At 36.9% G+C, this 27,982-nt stretch overlaps 1 protein-coding gene across 1 annotated transcript in view; it reads right to left on the bottom strand.

The window, feature by feature from the left end:
* The window catches only part of LOC127642962 (ras GTPase-activating protein 1-like), a 76,344-nt gene that overhangs the window by 15,842 nt on the left and 32,520 nt on the right, over positions 1-27,982 (bottom strand). The window contains 16 exon segments of the mRNA XM_052125434.1: positions 2,257-2,416; positions 3,081-3,253; positions 5,165-5,241; positions 5,326-5,483; positions 6,691-6,771; positions 7,453-7,540; positions 13,202-13,358; positions 18,401-18,524; positions 18,611-18,689; positions 20,406-20,556; positions 21,223-21,275; positions 25,000-25,031; positions 25,168-25,285; positions 26,065-26,135; positions 26,452-26,587; positions 27,722-27,874. Coding sequence (XP_051981394.1) covers positions 2,257-2,416; positions 3,081-3,253; positions 5,165-5,241; positions 5,326-5,483; positions 6,691-6,771; positions 7,453-7,540; positions 13,202-13,358; positions 18,401-18,524; positions 18,611-18,689; positions 20,406-20,556; positions 21,223-21,275; positions 25,000-25,031; positions 25,168-25,285; positions 26,065-26,135; positions 26,452-26,587; positions 27,722-27,874 — 1,811 coding nt within the window.

Here is a 27,982-nt window from a genome sequence, read left to right as displayed (position 1 = left end):
GAGATCGTCAAGAGCACCAAATTCCTTGGTGTTCACCTGGCGGAGAACCTCACCTGGTCCCTCAACACCAGCTCTATCACCAAGAAAGCCCAGCAGCGTCTCTACTTTCTTCGAAGGCTGAGGAAAGCACATCTCCCAACCCCCATCCTCACTACATTCTATAGGGGGACTATTGAGAGCATCCTGAGCAGCTGCATCACTGCCTGGTTTGGGACTTGCACCGTTTGGACCGCAAAGCCCTGCAGAGGATAGTGAGGACAGCTGAGAAGATCATTGGGGTCTCTCTTCCCTCCATCAAAGACATTTACAAAAACACTGTATCCACAAAGCAACCAGCATTGTGGACTGACCCCACACACCCCTCACACAAACTCTTTACCCTCCTCCCGTCTGGCAAGAGGTACCGAAGCATTCGGGCCCTCACGGCCAGACTGTGTAACAGCTTCTTCCCCCAAGCCATCAGACTCCTCAATACTCAGAGACTGGTTTGACACACACGTGTCCTGAGTTGCACTTTAATTACTGTCACTTTATAACTGTCTACTACCTCAATAACTGCTATGTGCATAGAACATTATCTCATAGTATGTTATGTTTACATTTTAGAAACTGTCATCATTTTGCACTACTGAGTACTGGTCGGCGCTGCACTGTGTCTATTGTCCTGTTCATTGTCAGTAATTTGTTGTACTGTCCTGTACTTTTTGCACATGTTTGCACGTGCACTTTATATAGGTATATATAGGTAGTTTATATAGGTATTTTATTTCGTTGTGTAGTCTCATGTGGTCCTATGTTGGTCCTTTGTTGTTTTTATGTAGCACCATGGTCCTGGAGGAACGTTGTCTCGTTTTGCTGTGTACTGTACTAACTGTATATGGTTGAAACGACAATAAAAACCACTTGACTTGACTTGACTCATAAGGATTTATCTGTGTAATTTTAGCTAAACTACAATAATACATTAAATGAATGCTAGACAATGTTCAAGATAATGCAAAGACCCATTCATTAGTGTAACGTGACTTGGTTATACAGAAAATATATTCATTCTACTATTATAAAACAACAGTGCATCGATATATCAAAATGACAGCTCTGATGGAACCACATCAATACTGAATTGTCAACATATTTATAATGTAGTCTATTTTATAAACAGATACTGTCATCATACACCAAATTTATACAGCTATTAATTTATATAATATATATATATATATATATATACACACATACACACATATACATACACACATATACATACAGTCATGGTTCATAAATATTGGGACATCGAACAAGATGTGCTTTAACGGCAGACTTTCAGCTTTAATTTGAGGGTATTTACGTCCAAATCAGGTGAACGGTGTAGGAATTACAAAAGTTTGTATAAGTGCCTCCCACTTTTTAAGGGACCATCTTGTTCGTTTCATTTCAAATCCATTGTGGTGGTGTATAGAGCCAAAAAGATTAGAATTGTGTCGATGTCCCAATATTTATGGACATGACTGTACATATATATTAGAATAGCTAGCTAACACCAACATAGGCTATCGTATAAATGCAGTCAATGTATCATGCAAAGAAAAGTGATTACTTCAAACTACAGTCTTGGATAGTCAGACCTATATCCACACTTTGTTTTAGCCCTGTTCCAGCACTGGAGAGTCAAATATAATATTCAGTCTCAAAGTTTGTTGTAAAATATTCATAACTGTGTAATTTTAATTATGCTAGCTCATCTGTCAGCATGATGTCGGTGAATCACATTGTCTCTTTGAACATAACGTCATTGTTTTGGCTGATGCTCGCATCCCTATGGTGTGTGTGCACGAGCACGAGCAAGATGGCTTCAGTTCACTTAAAGGCCACAAGTGACATTAATAACAAGGGTTTCTGAATCTTATATACTGCACCTTTAACTTGTGAATATTAAATAGGTCACAGTGACACTGCTTGCTTCCTTTATATAATCTAACCCTAATATTCATGAACCAAGTTTTAACCAAATCAATATTGATATTCCAAACTTTTACTACAGTTGGATGTGTACATTTGAGTCTATACAACCAATACCAGTATTGTGACAACTCAACTCTTAATATACTGCAGACTTTCAACTGATCAACATGAGAAGAGTGATGCAGATGAACAATGATGAACAAGTATGAGGAATGCTGTGCAGTCTCGATGCAGCAGTGACATCTGTTCGCTGTTAAATATTGAACAGTGACTAGTAAATGGAATGAGCCCTACCCTCCATATTAATCTCTCGGTCGTTCAGCGTCCTCAGCAATGGGGCTTCAGCTCGCTCATGTCTGAAGATTCGGAGCAGGATGCTGGCCAGCAGGGTGCGGTCCTGCCCACACACGTGAGCCAGTGCATAGATCACATGAAAGTCTTTTTGCAGTATGAGCTGGAAATGGACAGAGAGATCTTTTAGGACTAGTACCAGCAAGGTTTATTCTGTCTGAAAATGCATGATATTATTCCCGGATTTTATTCAGTGCCTGCATAACTAATCCAGTTAATTAATTCACAATTGATTTACTGTACTGTATAGATCCCCAATATCAATTAAAAAGTAAGTACACTCTACCACCAAAATACCACACCCATATGTGCTTGAGCATTTAATTTCAAAACCAACAGCTTCCACTCTTCTAGGAAGGTTTACAACTAGATGTTTGAATGTGTCTTCTGTAATTTGCTCTGATGTTTGGCCGATAACTTGCAATTGGTGTTCCAATTTATCCCAAAAGTATTCAGGACTGGGCTTTGTGGAACAGACAAAAAGCCCCTCCCCAAACTGCTGCCACAAATTTGGAAGCACACAATTCTCTACAATATCATAGCATTAAGATTTGTCTTCACTGGAATAAAGAACATTACCCTAAACAATTATTTAGGGTAATGTTTAGGGGAGGATTTTAAGGGCAAGCAGGAATAAACATATGTCTGGCCATGAAAAAACCCAATTGGTGGCACTGACAGCAAAGTACAATGAAATCCATCCTTTTGTGCAACAGGGCCATTTTTCATGATTTTTATACTTCCAAAATGGTGATGTCTACGCCCACCTCTTTGAAATCACTGTACTCTTCCTCAGGCATGATCTTCTCCATGGAGTAGCGCGCTCTCACGCGGAGAGAGCCTGGCTCGATACCCTTCAGAGGCACATAGGAGCTAAGAGGAAACCACTCATCTATCATCTGGCCCCTCTGCAGCTTGCTCAGCTGGCAACGCATGAACACTGGAAAAATATGAAAGAGAAACAAATGACAGAGGAGCAGCAGTCATGCTTCTTTCCACATACTACCAGCAGAGGTTGCACTTGTACAAGAAAAAGGAGTGACCTCTTCTGTGAATTGCATAAAAGACTGTTCCTGGTTTTGTACTAGGCAGGCTCTATGATAGCATTTGTGGCATAATATCAATTACCAAAGAATATAATTTTGTCTCGTCCTAAATTTTTTATAAAAACAAAAATTAGCACTAAACAGTATGGCACTTGCAACAGAGATACACTAGGCCATGCAATACACATTCAAATATCAAAGGTGTAGCCAAACATTATTAGTGTTGGCATTAGACTAGTGTGATTAAATTGACTTCACTTGTCTGCATAAAGTTTTATCCAAATTTTCAACTTCAATGACATGACCATGTAACGGCAGCAAAATCGATAAAATTATATGCAAGGATACCAGAAGAACTGTTAACGGTTTAATTGGCGCAAACACCACTCAAAGGAATTATTTGGCTAATAAAGCGCAACAGTGCCCGGCCACTTTTTCATCTTGGCATCTTGGTTCCAGAAGTATATTAATATTCATTTTTTCATAGAGATTTCATACAATTCTTCATAAAAAAGTTATATGCCATGAACCAAACCAACTAGCTACAAGGTAAACTGCAACATTACAAACTTTGATTTGAAGCGCAGTATTTCAAAATCAGACAAATAGACAAAAGGTACAAGACTGTGTACCTAAAGATTTTAAAGGGTCATGAAACCCCAAAATGTGTTTTGGGGTTTCATGAACCTTCAAAGACTTTACGTTTTTTAGATGTTAGCAGATATGTACAGGATAAACATAATTGAAAACAATATCACATCACTCACTCATGTCTATTAATAAGGGGAAAGGGTTTCTGTTTTTTTTTTTGCCATTTAGGACATGAATTAAAACATATCATGAAGCACAGCAAATGACAAAATCAAATTAAAAACAATGGAAAAATATCCGATTATTGATTTTTAGTTGTTGATAGTTTAAGTCTATAACAAAATGTTGGTCTAAGTAGAAAATTAATGAGATTTTTAAGTCCGGAACACTACTGTTGCGTTCTACACGTTACCCAAAGTTTATCCACCAAGAAAAGTAGTCCCAAGATAACAATACAAATTGAAGCTCCATACCCCAGACTCTGAATTAGCAGGGAGCAATACACTGATGCCTCATGACCTTTATAATTGATAAAAGTAATCACCACTTCCAGAGTATATGCCGCTTTGGAGCAGCTGTAAATGCCTAAAAGAACTGTGGTCTGGGAATCCTAAAATGTTGAATAATATTGTCAAAGGATCTCAAAACTCGACTCTCATATAGGTCACCAAGCATATTAACCTCCCTCACAATCCACTGACCAGCAGAAAGGGGACATATTTAAATGGAGCTTCAACTACTCTAAGAGATTATGGGAGAAAGATTTAGGCTTGGTATTGGAGGAAGGAGTGTGGACTAGGATTCTAAAAAACATCAAGTCTACATCTAGAGATGCAAGGGTGCGTCTGATGCAATGTAAGATTTTACATAGTCTAATTGACCCCCTCTAGATTGTATAGGCTAGGTCTTAAAGACACTCCCACCTGCTGGTGATGACATTCAATTTTCATTTTGCCCCAGACTCTGTATTCAATTTTTATTTTTCATATTTATTTTATTCTATATATATATATATATATTTTTTTTATTTTTTTTTTTTTCAAAATGTGTCAAATTATTGACATTATGCCATAAATGCAGTCAGCAAAGCTTGTGTTGAACCCACATTTCATTTATAACATGAGGCATTACAGAAAGAAATAAAGTACGGTAATTATATGTTCTTGGTTGTTGGCTTCATTCAGTTGCGTTAACAACCAGACAATGATACTCACAGATGTCACTTTCTTTGCTCTTCTTTGTCTTGTTGCTTAAGCTGATTTCAAATCTGTTGATTTCGCTAGACAGATCACTGAGGGAGAGGAAAGGTAAATCAAAACCAAACAATCTCCCTCTAAATCAGTTTTGAGAGACAGGGCAGGCAAAACAAACTCACTCAAATATGAACTCCTCCGTGAACACAGGATTCTGTCCCTCTCTTGGGTGAGTCTTTGCCACCTGCACGCTATTCAGTGAGATGTTGCAGTAGGGGTTGGTAAAGTGTTTGATGGGAAGTTTGTGGGCCTCCTCAACATAAAGAACTAAACTGCTAACCTGAAAGCAGAGAACAGCAGATGAAAATTTGATTTTGCCATGAATTGTAATGAACAAGTGATGAGATGAGCGGATAACATGCGGACATCCTTTTCCAAAAATATCCCAATGGTAATGAAGATTACAATGTTCTTTCAGTCTACACTCTATGGCCACTTTATTAGGTACACCTATACATCTATTGATTTATGCAATTATCTAATCAGCCAATCGAGTGGCAGCAGTGTAATATATAAACTCAGATATGGGTCAGGAGCTTCAGTTAATGTTCAGACCAATCATCAAAATAGGGAAAAAAAAAATATCTCAGTGATTTAGGCCGTGGCATGATTGATGTGCCAGACGGGCTGGTTTGAGTATTTATCTAACAGCTGATCTCCTGGGAATCACCTAAACTGGACAGTAGATGATTGGAAAAGCATTGCCTGGCCTGACAAATCTGAATTCCTGATGAGGTACACAAATGGTAGCCTCAGATTTCTGTTCTTGGCTGACAGAAGAGGAACCCAACGTGGTCTCTGCTGATGTCGCCAATGCGCCTCAAGGTTTGACATGTTGTGCATTCTGAGATGCTATTATGTTGACTACAACTGTACAGAAGGGTTATTTGACTTACCATAGCCTTTTTGTCAGCTCGAAACAGCCTGGCAACTCTCCTTGCCATCGACAAGGCATTTTTGTCCACAGAACTGCTGCTCACTGGTTGTTTTTTGTTTTTCGCATCATTCCCTTTACACTCTAGAGACTGTTTTGCATGAAAATCCCAGGAGATCAGCAGTTACATAAATACTCAAAACAGCCAATATGGCACCAACAATCATGCCATGGTCTAAATGACCAAGATCATATTTTTCCCCATACTGATGGTTGACGTGAACATTAACTGAAGCTCCTGACCCACATCTGCTTGATTTTATACATTACACTGCTGCCACACTTATTCATGATTGCATGAATAAGTAGATGTACAGGTGTACCTAATAAATTGTCCGGTGAGTGTAAATGGCCTCTCTAGGAGATCAAGTGCTCTGTAAAGGGTTTTCATCCACATTCTCACCAGCATCTAGAGAGCTCAGCTGTGGCCCTTATGCCACATTTAAACATATCTGAACACCTTCACTCACATAATTAAGATATGAGAGGGATACTGCAGCTACCGTTTCATGAAAAAAGAGAGACTTGACACACAATAGCTAGTCTATCTTACCTGGCGCAAACGCTTGTTGGATGTGGTCTGTACGGGTTTCCTAAGGTTATTGCAGAATGTCTGCAGGCATTTCATCCATTCCTGTGAATGTGTGACACATGATTGGTAGAAAGACTTAGCATTTATTTACAAATTGACAAGCTTTGTTCAGACAGATTTTTATCGGCCATGAAATCTGATTTTACAAGATTTTTACATGTGGTTTCAAATCCAATTAAAAGCGGATGTGGAAATACTTTCCTTTCTAATTGGCCAGATCGAATTTAAAGTAGTTTTTCATCATCATTTGGCATCTGTAATGTCATATACATTGTGAAATAGTGTCTACCGCTATGTGCAAATTCATACATTTTTGCTCTCTCTTCCCCATAGCTGATTTTGTGGCATTCATGGCACAGTATAACAACAACAAGAGGTTTTGGACACAGCAGCTATATGAATCTGAAAAATACAGTAATGCCTCTGAAGCTTATGTTGTCTCATGAGTTCAGTACCAAGACAAGAGACAAATTTTCTATATTTTTTTGTCCTCTCTTTTAACAATGGCAGTTACTTTAAATTGTTGTAGTAGACACTGGAGTCATTACTTTGGCAACCCATATAGATATACTGGATACTGACTACATAGTCTGATTAAACAGATCTGTTTGCTTTCAAATTACATTTGGAAAAGATTGGATCTGAAAATCAAATCAAGAGTTGGGTGCAGTGCAAACAAAGCCTGTTGTACTGTCCAAGTTACACAAATGAGGTGATGTGTACCTGTGCCTGCTCAGGTGTATCCCCAGCAAAGTAGAAAATGTACTGCTCTTCACTAAAGTGCTGAACCACAATCTGAAAACAGTTTGGCCTGCACATACAAATAACAAATATCAGCATTGTAGCTTAGTACAGTAGCCCCTTAAAGGGTTTATAGACTTTATAAATGCATGAATATCACTGCAATGAGATAAGTGGCATTTGCCAACATATGATGCTTAGAGTTTTTATTTATTTTTTGCAATTACTTTTAACCAACTGGTTGTAAAGTAATTTTAGTGGATACATGCAAGTCAGTTCCCCTCATGTTTACACAGGTTTTCTAGTAGAGTAGAAATAGGTCTAACTCATTACATATGTATATATATATATATATGTATATATATATATATATATATATATATATATATATATATGTATATATATATATATATATATATATATATATATATATATATATATATATATATATATATATATATATATACACACATACACACACACATAATACAAATAAATAAATAAATAATATATATATATATATATATTTTTTTACAATAATGCCTGACAACCAGAAAGTGTCCAAATATTGTGTCCACATTTTGAATGCCATTTCTATTGTTTCATCATTTAAAACCTAAAGAAAAATTTTTGTGAAATGTTTTACTTGAAAAGTTAGCATGTGCCATTTATACATGTACACTGGTAGCCAAAAGTTTGGAATAATGTACAGATGTAAATTTTTCGGAAGGAAACTGGTACTTTATTTTACCAAAGTGGCATTCAACTGATCACAAAGTATAGTCAGGACATTACATGTAAAAACAGCACCATCACTATTTGAAAAAAAGTCAAAAAAGTTTTTGATCAAATCTAGACAGGCCCCATTTCCTGCAACCATCACTCCAACACCTTATCCTTGAGTAATCATGCTAAATTGCTAATTTGGTATGAGAAAATCTCTAGCCATCTCTTTTGAAAGTTGAAAGTTGTCATCACAGTTGAAAGCTATTTGGTCCATGAAATTAAGCTTAACATTGTTTTTGTGTTTGTTTTTAAGTTGCCACAGTATACAATAGACTGGCAAGTCTTAAGGTCAATATTAGGTCACTGGATGTTTTGTTGTTTGAAACTCCCAGGAGATCAGCAAATACAGAAATACTCAAACCAGCCCATCTTGCACCAACAATCATCCATGTGAATATCTAATCAAGGCAATTGAGTGGCAGCTGTGCAGTGTATTAAATCACACAGATACAGGTCAGGAGCTTCAGTTAATGTTCAAATCAACCATAAGAATGGAAAAAAAAATACTTTAGTGATTTGGACCATGGCATGATTGTTGGTGCCAAATGGGCTGGTTTTAGCATTTCTGTAACTGCTGATCTCCTGGGATTTTCAAACAAAACATCCAGTGACCAGTCAGTTCTGTGTATAGAAATGCCTTGTTGATGAGAGGTCAACACAGAATAGCCAGACTGGTTCGAACTGACAAAGTCTAATGATAACTCCGATAACCGCTCTGTACAATTGTGGTAAGAAGAATATTCTCTTCTTCAGAATTCTATTTTGAGATGCGGTTGGCGCTGTTTTGGCAGCACGAGGGGAACCTACAAAATATTAGGCAGTTGGTTTTAATGTTGTGGTCAGTGTACTTTGTGAGATATATATATATATATATATATATATATATACATACATACATACACACACACACACACATATACACACAGCTCTGGAAAATGTTAAGAGACCACTGCAAAATGATCTTATAAGCACTATATTACATATTATATATAATTATCTACATATAGGCAAATAACAACTGGTATAACAAAAAAGATGCTGTGTTTTCAGACCTCGAATAATGCAAAGAACAGAAGTTCATATTCATTTTTAACACAATACTAATGTTTTAACTTAGGAAGAGTTCAGAAATCAATATTTTTTTATTAGATTTTGTTTGATGGCTTGTGGCAAATCTATCTTCCTCTTGATCACATTCCAGAGGTTTGCAATGGGGTTCAGGTAAGGGATGGGCATTTTGGTAATTTTGTCTACTCGGGTACTCCGAGTACTTGGGGCAATTACGTGTTCATAACTGTACATATAATAACATATCTGACAAATGTCTATGGCGGCTGCATTGTCTTATTGTTCCAGTGTATCGTCTATTCATTATTATAGGCTGTTATAAAATAGCACGTTACAAAATGTACAAAAGATTGCATGATCAAAATATAATGCATCATATTTTGTCATTATGTGAAGATTCGCTGTCCAACTCTGAAAGAACGTGCACAACGTGTGTCTGTCTATCCATCCTTTAGGTTACCGTAGTAATCTTAGTAAGTGCGTCTATTTTCAAATAACAGGAGATGCCATAACCATTGCAATTTAATATGCGTGTTAAGTTGAAATTCAGTTTTGAAACTGTATGTAACTTGGAAACTTCTGCAGAAATCTTCATTTCGTCGAGATGCAGGTGTGTTACGCAGATGTAGCATCTGGACCACATTTATTCATTATTTAATGAATAAGCCAACATATGTCTCAAGACTGTAGCAAGCAGAGGCCCATAACAGTGAGGACACACTTTTCCATAAATTCACATGTATATCCCAAGGACATTGCGTATATGATCATTACAGTTTTGTAAATTGTCTCTTGTACTATATACTGTTTTATGCATGCCTTATTACTCAACCACCATATAATGTAGAATTATTGGTATGATGATTCCTATCAAATTAATCCTTGTGTGACACCCTGCACATTGGTGTATATATAATCCTGATAGCATGCATTGTATGCTTGCTATATTAATTCATGTACATAAGGGGCATAAATTAAACTAACCCCAATCATGCAAATGAGTCAACTTCCAAACAAAAGAACATTTCCTGCTTGGAAATAGCACCTTTCTTATTGGTCAAGCCAGACTTAAGAGGAGGGACCTCAATCCTAAGTGAAAGGTCCGACCAAGAGGTCGCAGGCCGGCAGGCCTCAACACCTCAAGCCATGTGTAACTTCTACCATAGAGTCAATGAACACCACCATCGACCCAAGGAACCATCAAGCCTTTCTCCTGCAACTGCATCCTGCAACTGCATCCGGGCTCTCTCTGAACAGCAAAGGCAATTGCAAGTATCGTACTAGTAGCTAACTGAACGTAGGCTTAGTATAAGAGGTAAACCCCTTTGTAACAAAAGGTGCTTGTAATTTAAGAAACGGATGGTCCTCTCAGATGGTCAAAAATGACACTTTTCATAATTGCATTTCCCTTATTCTGTTCGTTTCATTTTATTTTCACTTTTCCCTTTCCCATGTATGAGTGTTTTTGTTTAGAGTAGTTATGTGTTCATATTTTAGTTAAATAAAGTTGTGTACATTCTTGCAAGTTAATTCTGGTAAATCGATGTAAATTTAACAATTCGATCTCAGCTCCATGCTAAGAAAGTGTTTAGCCACTTTTTTTTGTATGGCCATGAAAAATATCCTTTCAGAGAATTGATAGATGATCAATCCTGAATGTTCATGAACAGATAAATTGATTGTAATATTAAATTAGCGACATCAAGTTAATTCTATTAACCAATCCAAATGTTCATAATTAATTATAACAAGTGATGATACATTTTTCATATTTCCCTTTTAAAGATCTTTTGACTGTGGTCTATTTTGATACAGGTAAAAAAACATTTTTTATTTATGTAATATTGTAATATGTGTAATATTATTGTCAATAAGCCATGATAATAATATTACTCCAATAAGAGAGTTAATCATAATTCTCTTATTAAAGCTAACTCCCTACAGTAAAAATTGTGAGCTGATACAACGAGAAGTTGTATTATGATTTTAATTGTATTCAGACAAATAATCTAGTCATTTGTCATTTATATAAATTATAACGGTTGTCAAACGCGACTGTCCTGATTCTACATTACTATGTAAGGACATTTATAATGGACATAGTTTAATTTAATTCTTACTGTTTCCCTACATATTATGGTGTAAAGGTACGTTGGTACTTAACCTATACTGTGTACATTTATACTACCAAATTTGCTACATATATTGGTGTGAGAATTTGGGCATTTTAACTGATTACTGTTTATTTGTGCATTGTAGAATGCACATTCATGTGCATCGATGAAACTCTTTTCGTTAGTGTTGACCCAGATCACAAATCACTGCATTTGGTTGCTATGGCGACGAAAGTTCACGGGAAGTCCTAAAGAGACTCTTCCGGGGCAACTAACTGCACAACTAACGCACATACGCACAAGCTTGGCACACCTATTTTTGGGCAGTTTCTCCCATTCTTCTTTGCAGGACCTCTCAAGCTCCATCAGGTTGGACGGGGAGTGTCAGTGCACAGCCATTTTCAGATCTCTCCAGAGATGTTCAATCGGTTCAAGTCTGGGCTCTGGCTGGGCCACTCAGGGACATTCACAAGAGTTGTCCCGTAGCCACTCCTTTGTTATCTTGGCTGTGTGCTTGGGTTCGTTGTCCTGTCGGAAGATGAACCATCGACCCAGTCTGAGGTCCAGAGCGCTCTGGAGCAGGTTTTCATCAAGGATGTATCTGTACATTGCTGCATTCATCTTTCCCTCGATCCGGACTAGTCTCCCAGTTCCTGCCGCTGAAAAACATCCCCACAGCATGATGCTGCCACCACCATGGTTCACTGTAGGGATGATATTGGCCAGGTGATGAGCGGTAACCTGGTTTCCTCCAGACTTGACACTTGCGTTTCAGGCCAAAGAGCTCAATCTTTGTTTCTCATGGTCTGAGAGTCCTTCAGGTGCCTTTTGGCAAACTACAGGCAGGCTGTCATGTGCCTTTTACTGAGGAGTGGCTTCCGTACAAGCCTGATTGGTGGAGTGCTGCAGAGATGGTTGTTCTGGAAGGTTCTCCTCTCTCCACACAGAAACGCTGGAGCTCTGTCAGAGTGACCATCGGGTTCTTGGTCACCTCCCTGACTAAAGCAATTTTCCCCTGATCACTCAGTTTGGCCGGGTGGCCAGCTCTAGGAAGAATCCTGGAGGTTCCAAACTTCTTCCATTTACGGATGATGGAGGCCACTGTGCTCATTGGGATCTTCAATGGTGCAGAATTTGTTCTGTACCCTTCCCCAGGTCTGTGCCTCATTACAATCCTGTCTCAGAGGGTCTACAGATAATTCCTTGGACTTCATGGCCTGGTTTGTGCTCTGACATGCACTGTTAACTGTGGGACCTTATATAGACAGGTGTATGCCTTCCCAAATCATGTCCAAATCAACTGAATTTACCACAGGTGGACGCCAATCAAGTTGTAGAAACATCAAGGATGATCAGTGGAAATAGGATGCACCTGAGCTCAATTTTAAGTGTCATGGCAAAGGCTGTGAATACTTATGTACATGTGATTTTTTTTTTCATTTTTAGTAAATTTGCAAAGATTTCAAACAAACTTATTTTACATTGGGGTATTGTTTGTAGAATTTTGAGGAAAATTATGAATTTAATCCATTTTGGAATAAGGCTGTAACATAACAAAATGTGGAGAAAGCACTGAATACTTTCTGGATGCTCTGTGTGTGTGTGTGTGTGTATGTGTGTATATATATATATATATATATATATATATATATATATATATATATATATATATATATATATATATATATATATATATATATATATATATATATATATATATATATATATATATATATATATATTGCATTACTTCATTTTCATACCTGCCAAACAGACTGTCGTGGACTCCGTACACAGAGCACACGCTCAAGTCAATGAGTCCTTTGGGTTTGGTGGCTCGCTTTTCACTCTCAAAGTAAATGAGCTGAGCATCGTTTCCCTCCAGTATAAAGTACAGGTTCTTCCAGCGCTTGCCCTTACCTACAGAAGTACAGGCAAAAAGTTAAGATCTGACTGATGCACATTACTCTTCTCAATACTCTATTGTAGGGCTGCACAATTATTAAAATATTCAAATAAATGTATATTTAAGATACATTCTCTAAAAGCAAGTCTAAATATATTATATGTTGCTTCTCAAGTAAATTTATCATGTTTTAAGGATTGTTAGACAATTTTAAATGGAAAGACACTCAAAAATACGATTTTTTTGTAGTGAATTTCTTTACTGAATTAAACTCAGTTTTTTCCCCCCTTTAATTCAGTGAATGTCATTTAGAGGTATTTTTAAAAGATGTTTTTGCCCTCTTTATTAGTAGTATACGGAGCCCCCGAAGTGACCTGTGCAAAAAAAAAAATCTAAGACTATCGCGTGCGCACGCGTTACAGTTTCCGGTGTGTATAGCTCTTTTCCGATTGCGTCATTGCCATCATTCATTTACTCAAAGATACTGAGAGCATGGATGCGCATGAATTTATAGAGATATATTTTAAACTTGGCCTTCAATACAAAGACATTACTGTCTATGACATTTGTAATACTGTCATGGCTGAGACACGCTTTGATCTTCCAAAGGACACTAATCAAGCAATAGACTTGTACTTGCATTTAACACGAGAACTACTGGAATTCTAGAACTACTAGAATGGCCATAGCGGTCATTCTGACCGTTCATACTAGACTGTACCAAATGTCACGTCATATTTACATTCGAAACTTCTATTGAGGTTTTAGAATGAAGCTTCTAATGTCTGTCGTCATATTTTATGGCGTCATCACCCTTCTATTGAATAAAATAGAATAATATGGATCAAATGGAGCTAAGCTGACACGAGATAGTCCTACATAATACGATCTTTTTTTGTAATATATAATAGTGCTAGACTATACAAATACATAGGCCTATATATATTAGCCTATATATTAGCTGCTAGACTGCCCCGGAAGGTGCGTGCCTCGCTTTGTGTACAGCAAGTTTTTTCACTGGAATCAAAATCCATGAATAAATGAATCTGTTATATTAATAATAAACACCAGGACACAAAATTTTAATTCTAATGAATGTAAAAATGTATTAGTTCATCGACAACCACAGAACTTGCTATTGTAGCTAATTACAGATACAAATTTGATTATTTATATAAAATTATTGTCTTTGTAAAATAAAAACAAATCAATACAATAGCTTATAAAAACATCACCAAAGTGTATTTCAATGCATAGTAAAAACCTTAGACATGTATAAAACGCATATAGGCCTAACCCAAAATGGCCAAAGCGGTTAATAAAGAATATGACCATTCGCTAAACTGTGGGAAAACTGATTTAGAAAGCAATATTTGTTTTACAGAGAGCAAAAATATCATGCTGTAAAACTATAATGAAAATAGTATGCTGTAAAATCATTATGAACGAATTCTCCTAAAAGTGGGCTTACTTGAACAAAAAAGGGGGCCCCCTTTTAGGAGAATAATTTAATATAAATCAAATTTGTAAATTTATCTAGTATGAACGGTCAGAATGACCGCTATGGCCATTCTAGTAGTTATAGAATTCCAGTAGTTCTCGTGTTAAATGCAAGTACAAGTCTATTGCTTTGGAAGATCAAAGCGTGTCTCGGCCATGACAGTATTACAGATGTCATAGACAGTAATGTCTTTGTATTGAAGGTCAAGTTTAAAATATATCTCTATAAATTCATGCGCATCCATGCTCTCAGTATCTTTGAGTAAATGAATGATGGCAATGACGCAATCGGAAAAGAGCTATATACACACACCGGAAACTGTAACGCGTGCGCACGCGAAAGTATGCAAAAAAAAAAAATCTAAGAGACTTTCTCGTGCGCACGCGATAGCTTCTCGTGCGCATGCGATAGCATCTCCTGCGCACGAGAAAGTCTCTTAGATTTTTTTTTTGCACAGGTCACTTCGGGGGCTCCGTAGTAGTAAGCATGTTTAAGTCAGGGCACAAGCTGAATAATCTGTTAAGAGCTAATGAGTAATCATTGCAATAATACACAGTTTTTCACAATTCCTGACATTTAATCATAGAAAACATTCCCTTTCTTAGGTCAGTTAGGATCACTACTTTATTATTTTATATAAAATATGAAATGTTAGAATAATAGTGGAGAGATTTATTTATTTCTGCTTTTATTTATTTCATCACATTGCCAGTGGGTCAGGAGTTTACATACACTGTTAGTATTTGTTGGCATTGCCTTTACATTTTATAAATTGGGTTAAACATTTTGGTTAAGGCTTCCACAAGCTTCTAACAATAAAATGCTGGAAATTTTTGCTTTTAGAGCAAAACTCGACCTTCCTTCCCCTTGTGTTCCATAATGTTTCTGCAAATATTTAATGGCAAATAAATACAACTAAATCACCAAAATAAAAAATAAAAAAGTCTTTTTTTTTTTTTTAAACATTTCAAAAATTTTGACCCATTCCTCCAGACAGAACTGGTGTAACTGAGTCAGGTAAGTAGGCCTCCAAGCTCACACATGCTTTTTCAGTTCTGCCCACAAATGTTCTATTGGATTGAGGTCAGGCCACTCCAATATCTTGACTTTGTTGTTCTTAAGCCATTTTGCCACAATTTGAGGAATGCTTGGGGCCATTGTCCCCATTTGCAACCAAATGAAGACCCATTTGCAACCAAGCTTTAACTTCTTAGCTGATGTATTGAGATGTTCATTCAATATATCCACATAATTTTCCTTCCTCATGATGCCATCTATTTTGTGAAGTGCACCGGTCCCTTCTGCAGCAAAGCACCCCCACAACATGATGCTGCCACCCCCATGCTTCATGGTTGGGATGTTGTTCTTTGGCTTGCATGCCTCGTCCTTTTTCCTCCAAACATAATGGTCAATATGGCCAAAAAGTTCAATTCTTGTTTCATCAGACCAGAGGACATTTCTGCAAAATGTAATCTCTTTGTCCCCATTTACACTTGCAAACTGTAGTCTGGCTGTTTTATGGCTGGTTTGAAGCAGTGGTTTCGTCCTTGCTGAGCAGCCTTTCAGGTTATGTTGATATAAGACTCGTTTACTGTGTATATAGATACTTGTCTACCTGTTTCCTCCAGCATCTCACAAGGTCTTTTGCTGTTGTTCTGGGATTGATTTGCACTTTCACACCAATCTCTAGGAGACAGAACGAGTCTCCTTCCTGAGCGTTATGATGGCTGCATGGTCCCATGATGTTTACACTTGCATACTATGGTTTGTACAGATGGACGTGGTACCTTCAGGCATTTGGAAATTGCTCAAAGGATGAACCAGAACAACAGGAGGTCTTGGCTGATTTCTTTTGATTTTCCATGATGTCAAGCAAAGAGGCACTAAGTTTGAAAGTAGGCCTTAAAATACATCCACAGGTACACCTCCACTTGACTCAAATTAGCCTATTAGAAGCTAATTGGCTAATTAATTTCCCAAGCTGCTTAAAGGCACAGTTAACTTGGTGTACATAAACTTCTGACCCACTGGAATTGTGATAGTCAATTAAAAGCCAAAACTATAGTTTATGTAATATAGTAATATGAAATCTGTGGAGTGGTTAAAAAATGAGATTTCATTACTTCAACCTAAGTGTATGTAAACTTCTGACTTCAACTGTAAGTGTAAACGAGCAACACGACAACACTAGAATGTTCCCATTACAATAAACAAGTCAGTAAAGCTTATTTCAGCAGACTATACAGCTTTATTGTTTATAGTGTGAGTGTTTCAGTGAGATCAAACCTTAAGTAAACTCACACTGAACTGCATGGCTCGAACTGTAGTGTTTAACTGTGTAAACACGCTGTAATAGCTTTTGTTAATTATAATGAGATGGAAGCATTTTAGCATTGTCGGAATTGTCTCATTTATTCAAAATGTTATCATGTTTTGTTTTTCATGCAAGTAAGAAGACCAATGTGATGTTCACTGTTAATGCAATGTCTTGATTTATTTTTGCAAAAAAACAGCAATAAAGAAGTTCAGGAACAGTTCTCAGCTTGTTGTAGGTGTTTGGCTTATGTTAAAAATGTGGCACGCAGTTAACAAATTGTGTTAATTAAGATTAATAATCATAACATCTAGGGAACTAATCAACTTTTATGATTTTTGTAGCTCTATGGTAAGCTGTAAAATTCTCTTTATGGGACACAAACCACCAGAGACCACCCGATTTATTAAGGTCGTACATTTTTAAGAGACAAAAATGTAAATTTTGCACTGGGAGGCTGTAGATTTCAGCAGGGATTTCAGGTATAAAGATTTTAGCACACCTCATACCAGCTGACTACAAAACAAGAAAAGGTGTCAGAAATGTCAAATTCATTTCAAAACGTAGAACATCGTTTTACCATTTGATCACCCAATGCACCCCCACAAAACACCCAATCTCTTGAGCACCACCAAAGGCTGAAATACCCATTGAACTGGACAGCTCTGAGTTCAGGTAAACACTTTGCTTTTTGTTCTGCTTCTCTAATCTGAGCTCCTTGATATGATCAAAGACTGACATCAATTATGGTTTCACAAAACCACACTCGCATGGGGCTTATGTGTGCTACAAATGATCCACATCCTCTTGTGATTAACACAAGCCCCACTAAGCATAAGTGAACATTGATACAAACATGTTTCTCACGCTTTGATGTGCTGAAAAGGTAGTGTTAAGTCCATTAACGTTTTATTCAACATCAAGTTTAATGGTTAAAATGTGAAAGTGAAATCTTAAGTTTAAGTATATAGCTAGTCACATTGTATTCTAGATTTTTCAAAATGTTATCTTCACTAGTTCATTTTAAAAGATCCTGCGGTGTGACAGATGGTATGTAATAATGGTAAGCATAATAATTATAGAAAACTTTGGTTTAAAATTGTTGTAGATGAGCAGTAGCATGTCACACCACCGGCCAGCGCTGTATCTACTTGAAAGTTCTTGAAAATTCATGTCAGCCACCCAATAACAATGATTGCATTTGGTTGAACTAATTTTTGCCTACCTAATCTTTGCCTTACCTTTGTTGAAGAGAAGATATCCTTTCTTGACAATGTTTTTGTAGAAAGCATCTTTTGTTTTCCGTCGAATAGTGTTATAGATTTCGTTGCCATCGACCAAGTCAGAGAGGACTTGTTCTTGTTGCTAAAGAGCATAAACACAGTATTATGCTTACTATTTTGATCTTCAGCATTAACGGAGTTCACTGGATGGACCTTTCTTTTATTTACCTGGACAGAGACAGGATCTTTCAGAGTGTAGCCCTCCACAATCTGCTCTTTTCGGTAATGTTCGATAATATCGTCAACACTGCCAAGAAAATTATTAAAGGGCAAACTATTTGAGACCAGCTGTATATAAAGCTATGAGATTTACATTATTGTTTGCAAAGCCAAAATACATTTGAATTAAATCAGCTCCAAGACAAAATATGGTATAGGCCAGGGTATAATCTAGGGAGGTACCGATCTGATATCTGGATTGGTATCGGCACCGATACAAAAGTTTTTAAATGGGTATCGATCCGATGAGCCCGATCCAAATCCAATACTATGTGTTAGTCATGTTCATCACTGTCAAGCTACAAAAATGAGAGAATCATAAAAGCACTATTAAAGTTGTCCATATGATTCATGCATTTTATTAAAATACTCTTGAAGACATGTGATAACTTTGTGAAATCACAAAAGGCTACGTTTTAGAGGTAAAAAAAAACAGTATGCATTTGCAGCACGTTTCAGTGATGATGCTGCTCTGCTGACACATCTGCTCTGCACATAAGCACACGAAGACTGGTGAAGTGCTCGCTGCTATTTGAGTGCACCACATAAACAACATCTCAGATATAGATGCTCAATATTTCAGTTTGCTTGTAACATGCAATGAGAATGGCCCCAGGGGAGCATTTCACCAGATTTGGAATAAGAAGCTAATTAAACTACTGTGAACTAGTCCACATACTTATTATGTATTATGACAGTCAAAATAAAAGACAGAGGGTTTTAAAGCCAAAGGTGCACAATTGAAATATATTACTCTTGTATTATAAAATTCTAAAAGTCAATAATAATAATAATAATAATAATAATAATAATAATAATAATAATAACTTCATTATTATTCTTACAAATTAAAACAATATTTAAGTTGACAGGGTTTTAAAAAACCTGTGAATGAAAAGAGGACATTTCTTACAACTAAAGTGAACAAAAAAAGAGATCTGAATGCTTTTAAGTGCAGATACAAGTTGATAAATAAATAAATAAATAAATGCAAATAAAACTGACTTCTTTTCAACTAATAATTTAACTGGAATTACTGTTAATTTTGCTGCTACATTATCCATTAGACTAGTTAGCAATAAAGTATTTCTTAATGGGCTATACATTTATAGCAAAATAATGTGTAGTTAAAGATTTGTTTCTTTACCTCACTGTGTGATGATAATTGGGGGGTACTCATTTACATGTATAGATATTCTAAAACGATTAAGAAAAAAAAAAAAACACTGGTATTGGTCTCGATTTATGCTGAGATATCAGGTATTGGAATCAAAAGAGAAAAAGTATAGAAAATGTATCGGTGCATCCTTAGTTTAATCTACTGAAGGTTTGCTCAGACAGGCAGCAAAAAGATGATTTTTGCCATATTCAACATATCTTGTTTGTAGTGTGAACAGCAAAAAAAAAACAGGAAGTCCAAACCACGCATGTGGTCTGAAATTGATTTTCTGGAAATATATCTTAGATTTCCTCCTTCGTTAGCACAATATTTATGTACAACTATAAATAATGTGTAGTAGTGTTCAAATCCACTAATTTGCAATGACTCTCTCCCCATTTGCAGAACAATGTGACATTCGTGATATAGTGAACATGTATGAATGTGATGGAGGCATAATGTAAACAAATATACTCTATAAAAAGGCAAAAGAAGCATTTCAGGGCAGGAAACCATATGACCGTATATTTAAGTCAGACCTCAAGGGAAGCTGTCAGGCATTGTCTCAGCATTTTAAAGTCCTACCTGTTATAGTACCGCCCTCCCATCATATACTGGTTGTTTGGAGTGGGGCTGATCTTGAACCTTTGGATGTTCTCATTGGTACGGAAGAAGAGCGAGTAGTCGCCCGGCGTGTTGTCTGATGGCCTGACCAGAAAGCTGCATACTTGGCCAACTGAGAAAGAAGGGGAAAAGGTGTTTTAAAATAACTTTTCATTGGATTTAAATGGCAGTTAAGAAGGGATCTAGGGAGAGCTTTTCATAGACTCCAACACTAAAATGGTAGACTAAGCTAAAGCATTTGATGAATGTTTGAAAATGTTTTTGATCTGCAATAATGAGAGTTTAAATGAGGTCAAAGTGATACCTTATGGGTTCAATGCCTTTATGAATATAACATGTTGCTTAGGACATATGTAATTTGACTTGGAGGAATAGTCACCCAAAAAGGAATATTTTGTCATTATGTGGCTTCAGAAGACTTGGAATAAAGCACACAAGTAATGTGGACAACTTTTATGATACAATTGTTTCTTTTTTGCCTTCTTTAAAGCTTAACAGTTGTGGTCACTATAAACTGAAATTGTTTGGAAAGAATGTGTATGGAACATTTGGAACATCACGTGAGTGAATAATGACAGAATTGTAACTTTTGGGTGAACTATTCCTTCAGTGAAATAAGGATGATGTTATTTTTAACTGCTAGTAAAATGGATGGCTGCAGACCTACTGATTATGCTGCCATGAAAATTCTCCTTGAGTCTGGTTGCGTCACAGCAGTGTAATATCACCTAACAGGGTGTACATGTAATAGCCATCAGTTAATGTCACGTTCATGTACCTGTCATTAACAAGTTGTATGCCTCTTGTTTGTTGATCTTCCCATGGTACCAGCTAGCAAGACGGTCAGAAGAGGAAAAACATGGGAAACAGGTAATGAGACAATAAATAAACAGGGCAGAGGGGGGACCGCACCCCAGGCCCAACATGTATATACATATTCATGAGCACAAGTGCAGAATGTGACACTTAATCTGGCAGACATGGATTATGCAATGGCATACTGAACAAACTCATCGGGCACAAAAAAAAAAAAAAAAAGAGATATGCATGTACAACTAAACAAGGATGGCTGCCAAGAAAATTATGTTGTATTCTGTAGGTTCAAACAATGCAGGTAAGTGGTTGCCAGAATTTATTTAAGCTCCAAAAAACACAAAGGCAGCATAAAAGTAATACATATGACTCCAGTGGTTAAATCCATATCTTCAAAAGCAATTTGATAGGTTTGGATAATAAACAGATCAATATTTGTGATCTGGTGTGGTATCCAAGCCACATCAACTACTTACCGGGGTACCTCAGGGATCGGTGCTTGGGCCACTTCTCTTCTCTATATACACAACATCACTGGGACCCATCATTCAGGCACATGGTTTCTCATGCCACTGCTACGCCGATGACACACAACTCTACTTGTCTTTCCAGCCCAACGACACCACAGTGACTGCTTGAATCACTGTCGAACACAACATCACCGTGCAGCTGGGTTCGACTACAGTAGCACCTTCAAAAATGGTCCGAAATCTAAGGGTAACCATTGATAACAAACTAAATTTCACAGACCACATCTCAAAGACCGCAAGATCATGTAGATTTTCACTCTACAACATCTGGAAGATAAGACCCTTCCTATCTGAACATGCCACACAACTGATTGTTCAGTCACTTGTCATAACTAGACTGGACTACTGTAATGCTCTCATTGCAGGCCTCCCTGCATGTGCAATTAGACCTCTGCAAAGGATCCAGAATGCAGCAGCACATCTGGTCTTTAATGAACCAAAGAGATCACGTTACACGACTCCTTGTCTCTCTCCACTGGATACCAGTTGATACACGTATCAAATTCAAGGCTCTGATGCGGTTCAACGGTTATGCGGTTATGACAAGTGACTGAACAAGCAGTTGTGTGGCATGTTCAGATAAGAAGGGTCTTATCTTCCTGATATTGTAGAGTGTAAATCTACATGATCTTGCAGTCTTTCAGATGTGGTCTGTGAAATTTAGTTTGTTATAAATGGTTACCCCTAGATTTCTGACCATTTTGGAAGGCGAAACTGTAGTTGGACCCAGCTGCACGGTGATGTTGTGTTCAACATCAGGGTTGGCAGGAAAGACAATGAGTTCGGTCTTTCCAAGAGCACTTAACTAGTCACTAACAAAACATAAATAACTACAGGTGAAACTCGAAAAATTAGAATATCGTGCAAAAGTTCATTAATTTCAGTAATTCAACTTAAAAGGTGAAACTAATATATTATATAGACTCATTACAAGCAAAGTAAGATATTTCAAGCCTTTATTTGATATAATTTTGATGATTATGGCTTACAGCTTATGAAAACCCCAAATTCAGAATCTCAGAAAATTAGAATATTACATGAAATCAATAAAAAAAGGATTTTAAATACAGAAATGTCAGCCCTCTGAAAAGTATAATCATGCATATGTACTCAGTACTTGGTTTGGGCCCCTTTTGCATTAATTACTGCCTCAATGCGGTGTGGCATGGATGCTATCAGCCTGTGGCACTGCTGAGGTGTTATGGAAGACCAAGATGCTTCAATAGCTGCCTTCAGCTCTTCTGCATTGTTTGGTCTCATGTCTCTCATCTTTCTCTTATAATGCCCCATAGATTCTCTATGGGGTTCAGGTCAGGCGAGTTTGCTGGCCAATCAAGCACAGTAATACCATGGTCATTGAACCAGGTTTTGGTACTTTTGGCAGTGTGGGCAGGTGCCAAGTCCTGCTGGAAAATGAAGTCAGCATCTCCATAAAGCTTGTCTGCTGAAGGAAGCATGAAGTGCTCTAAAATGTCCCGGTAGATGGCTGCGTTGACTCTGGACTTAATAAAGCACAGTGGACCAACACCAGCCGATGACATGGCTCCCCAAACCAACACAGACTGTGGAAACTTCACACTGGACTTCAAGCATCTTGGATTGTGTGCCTCTCCATTCTTCCTCCAGATTCTGTGACCTTGGTTTCCAAATGAGATGCCAAATTTGCTCTCATCAGAAAAGAGGACTTTGGACCACTGAGCAACAGACCAGTTCTTTTTTTCTTTAGCCCAGTTAAGCCATTTGACTTTTGAAGCCCATGTCCAGGACCCGTCTGTGTGTGGTGGCTCTTGATGCAGTAACTCCTGCCTCAGTCCACTCCTTGTGAAGCTCCCCCACACATTTGAATGGCCTTTTCCTGACAATCCTCTCCAGGCTACGGTCATCCCTGCTGCTTGTGCACCTTTTTCTTCCACACTTTTCCCTTCCACTTAACTTTCTATTAATGTGCTTTGATACAGCACTTTGAGAACATCCAACTTCTTTTGCAATTACCTTTTGAGGCTTTCCCTCCTTGTGGAGGGTGTCAATGATAGTTTTCTGCACAACTGTCAGGTCAGCAGTCTTCCCCATGATTGTGAATTCAACTGAACCAGACTGAGAGACCATTTGAAGGCTCAGGAACCCTTTGCAGATGTTTAGCTGATTAGAGTGTGACACTTTGAGCCTACAATACTGAACCTTTTCACAATATTCTAATTTTCTGAGATTCTGAATTTGGGGTTTTCATAAGCTGTAAGCCATAATCATCAAAATTATATCAAATAAAGGCTTGAAATATCTTACTTTGCTTGTAATGAGTCTATATAATATATTAGTTTCACCTTTTAAGTTGAATTACTGAAATTAATTAACTTTTGCACGATATTCTAATTTTTCGAGTTTCACCTGTAAATAAAAATTGCACTTGTATATGTTTTGAATACTATTCTGATGCTAGTGAAACTTTGTAATATGGCACTATTGTACCACTGTCTCCTTAAGATGATTCGCTTAGGTGTTCCTCTTTTGTAAGTTGCTTTGGATAAAAGCAACTGCCAAATGAATAAATGTAAATATTTCAGTATATTTTGTAACTATAAATCTCCACATTGACTTTAACATTCTTCTTTAGTTTTTTGGCAATTCACATTCTTCATGCATTTCCCCACCTACTGAGCAGGGAGGAGAATTTATAGTAAAGAGGACTTCTACCTCATCCACATCTACCATATTGCTTCTGAAGATAGAGATTTAACATCTGGAGTCGTATGGATTACTTTTAGGCTGCCTTAATGTCCGTTTTGGAGCTTCAAAGTTCTGGCAACCATTCACTTGCATTGAATGGACCAATAGAGCTTATACATTCTTCTAAAAATTAACAAAGTTATACACATCTGGGATGGCATGAGTGTAAATGATAAATTAGAGAATTTTCAATTTTGGGTAAACTATGCCTCTAAAAACCTCCAAGGACAATAATTGATCTTAAAATAGCATTTCTATATATAAAAAAAAAAAAATGAAATAAAATCACAACAATGTACACAAATGCTGAAATTTGTATTTTAAGAGGCTAACAGTTGTACTTCACAAAACATTTTAGTACATGATTTTTAGCATTTTGAGCAAATACATTTTGTTATCTGTAGTTTACTGATCTTCTACAGTTGCAGCTAAACATTTTAAGAATTAGATTTTTTACAAACAGTACACAAATGAAACTATTTACTTACATTTTCCCTTCATGAGGATCCTCTTCACGTCCCTGAGAACAAAGTTAAAGCCATTAATCAATGTGCAATATTATACAAAAACCACTGAAATCTTTTACCTGTCTTTGTAAGAAACTCTTACAAGACAATACCTCAGACTAGAATAAACAGATTATAACAAACACGTACCACCTCCTCCACAAGATCATCCACAATAAGACCCTGTTCTTCTGTCCGAACATTGGTAACCCACATCCAGCCGTCCTCCAGTTCATTGTGAACGATAAACATGTCTCCTTTGAGAAAACTTGAGACATACACAATAAATTATAAATTTAGACACTGAAGAAATCATTAAATATAAATGACCAAATCCTTTTTAAGAAATATTTAATGCTCAAAAAGAACATTTCAGATAGATTAGACAGATCAGAAATCATTTTAGACATGGATGTCCCTAGTTATAAGTATTAATTTGATATTTTGGAATTCCCTCTTCAGAATTATGAGCCCTAACATGTCCTGAATGAGGTTAAGATAGGCCTTCTATTTGTGGGAGTGAGAACTAGTCTATTATAGAAATTTAAAAGCAGTCTTTTCAGCTTTTTTATTCTCTGCATTGCTCGTTGAGCACAACAGTAAAAAAGATTGGTAACTTGTGCCAAGTAGCTACGGAGGTCAAACATCTATTTAACTAATTAAAACTTGTAAAAATGCAAGCTCATTGAGAAGTGGCTATAGAGTAAAGTGAGTTTTGGACTGATTTAAGAATTCAAAGCATGTGTCAGAATCTGAAAACATGTATTATTTTGCACAACAACAATCAAGGCAGCGCATATGCATGCATAACCCCACCAGCAGTCATACTTCCCCTACTTTTAGATTGAATATTGAAAACTAATTTAATGATGATGTGGAAAAACTGCTTATTATTTTTGTTTTGCAACATTCTAAAATTCTATTACGTTTGTAAATGCTTAATGTAAACTTGTTAACATGCAGAACACAGTCTGGCTAAACACTTTGTTCTAAGCACAGTGTTCATCTGAAATGTAAGTTAGAATGACTGTGTAAGAAGGTTTGTACCTGATTTCATCAGTATCTGGCACTTTGGTGTATGGAAGTATGGCCCTCACTCGTCTCCTATCCTCCACTGGCTGGAAAGAGAATGCGAGGTTACAGCAACATTAAAAACACAGGGACTAAAGAAAGACATAATGATGCTATGATCAGCACTGACAAAATGTAATGCTGCACATAGATAATTCCAAATAAACAACTTCAGACACAAAACTATCTTGGTTTTGCATAATAATGAGAACATTACTCTTCGCAAACAACTTGTAGTCCAACAGTAATTTTATTGTTGACGGTGGTGTATTTGTTACCAGTGCGATGCTATGATGGTCGACCATCCTGACCCATCCTTAATATGGTTTGTAAAAAAGTTAGAAGTTCAGATTGTGATCGTACCTCTGGGGGAGCCACTGGAGACAACAGTTTTTCACCTTTCAGTAGGCAAGACACATAGCTGTAGTAACCAATGAGGTCTGACAAGGATGAGAAGCGCCGTCCACCAATGTAGTAATCTCCACACATCGCGATGATCCTGAACACACCCAAAAGAGAATTTAAGTGTTTTGCCTTACTTCATGAAATTTACAAGACAATGCCAGAATGAATTACAGTGACATTTTCACTGTTCAAGTATTTGTGTGGGTCATTCCAAATACATTTAACAAAAAATGCAGTGGGAAGGTATAACATTCTAGTTATACCAATTGTTTTTTTATTTAAATGTGAGCGCTTTATTGCAAAGAGACACTTCAAAACTCTGCAAGCATTTGTCACAGACAATTTAACATTCCTAACCTTCTTTGTAATAATAATAATAATAATTTAAAAAAGAAACGCACACACAGATTGTCCATAACTGGATCATGAGTGGCACAAGTTGCATTGATGAAAAACAGCCAGAACTGAAACCCTTCCTCATAATGTCTTGAGGGTATATGATTCTGAACTTGATCTTGTATGTTATCATACCATTTTTTATGTGTTCCCTATTCCAGCTTTAACCTAAGAAACAATCCTTTTAAACCATATAGAAATGCCTGTCAAGTTTTTGCCAGCAAACCTAAAATATCTCCTTAACTAACATTCAATACTAAATGTCACAGTGATAGTAAATTTAAACTTACAAGAAAAGGTTTTTTACTAAATGAAACCCCCTAACATCATAATGCAATTGAAAAAAAATCCTGACTATTACATTCAGTTCTATTTCTGAAAAAATTATAGTGCTATAATACTTTAATTGCAAAACAATTTCCAACCAGAAAATCATCAGTTTAAAGATTTTTAAATGTTGACAAGATAATAAGGAGATTTTACTACATGTTTTTTCCAGATCTACACATTTAAAGTCTGATTGCTTAGAAAAGTAATATTACACCTCTCATTATCAAGTCACACATTTTGAGGTATCATTTATATCTTTAGCACAAACCGTGCAGGGAAAGTTGAGTTCAACTCAACATAAAACCCAAGTATAAGCCATAATAGTTTTTCTTGTGATAGTGAATGTTCCTGCCTTAGCAAGGCCACTAATATAAATCAATAAAGAAATAGACTAAACAAATGTTCATTTGAAGGGACACAACATTAACAGAATGTAATTGGGTTCCTGAGATTTAAATAAATACTTCCCCTGAGGTCTGTACAGCCAGTCAGCACTGCTCACCTGAAGTGATTGACCACATTGGTCATACTGAGGAAGGACAGCACGAAGGAGCCAGGCCGCCGGTCGCTTTCCCTGATGAGGTAGCTGCCCGGTGTCCGAGCCTGATGCAATCGCTCTTCCGCAATGGTTCGGTCCAACTTTCCATGGTACCATCTGAAAGAAACCACAGATTCAGGAAGTTAGTTGCTTCCTCCATTTGGTCCATCAGCATTGCTTTTAGTGTTACTCTGAATGTTGCAAATTGCTGCTTTTTTTTCCCAT

This window comes from Xyrauchen texanus, chromosome 4 (assembly GCF_025860055.1).
Source record: "Xyrauchen texanus isolate HMW12.3.18 chromosome 4, RBS_HiC_50CHRs, whole genome shotgun sequence".
In the NCBI taxonomy this organism is placed as follows: Eukaryota; Metazoa; Chordata; class Actinopteri; order Cypriniformes; family Catostomidae; genus Xyrauchen; species Xyrauchen texanus.
The sequence above is the reverse complement of the archived record's forward strand: the minus strand, read 5'-3'. Positions and strand labels throughout refer to the sequence as shown.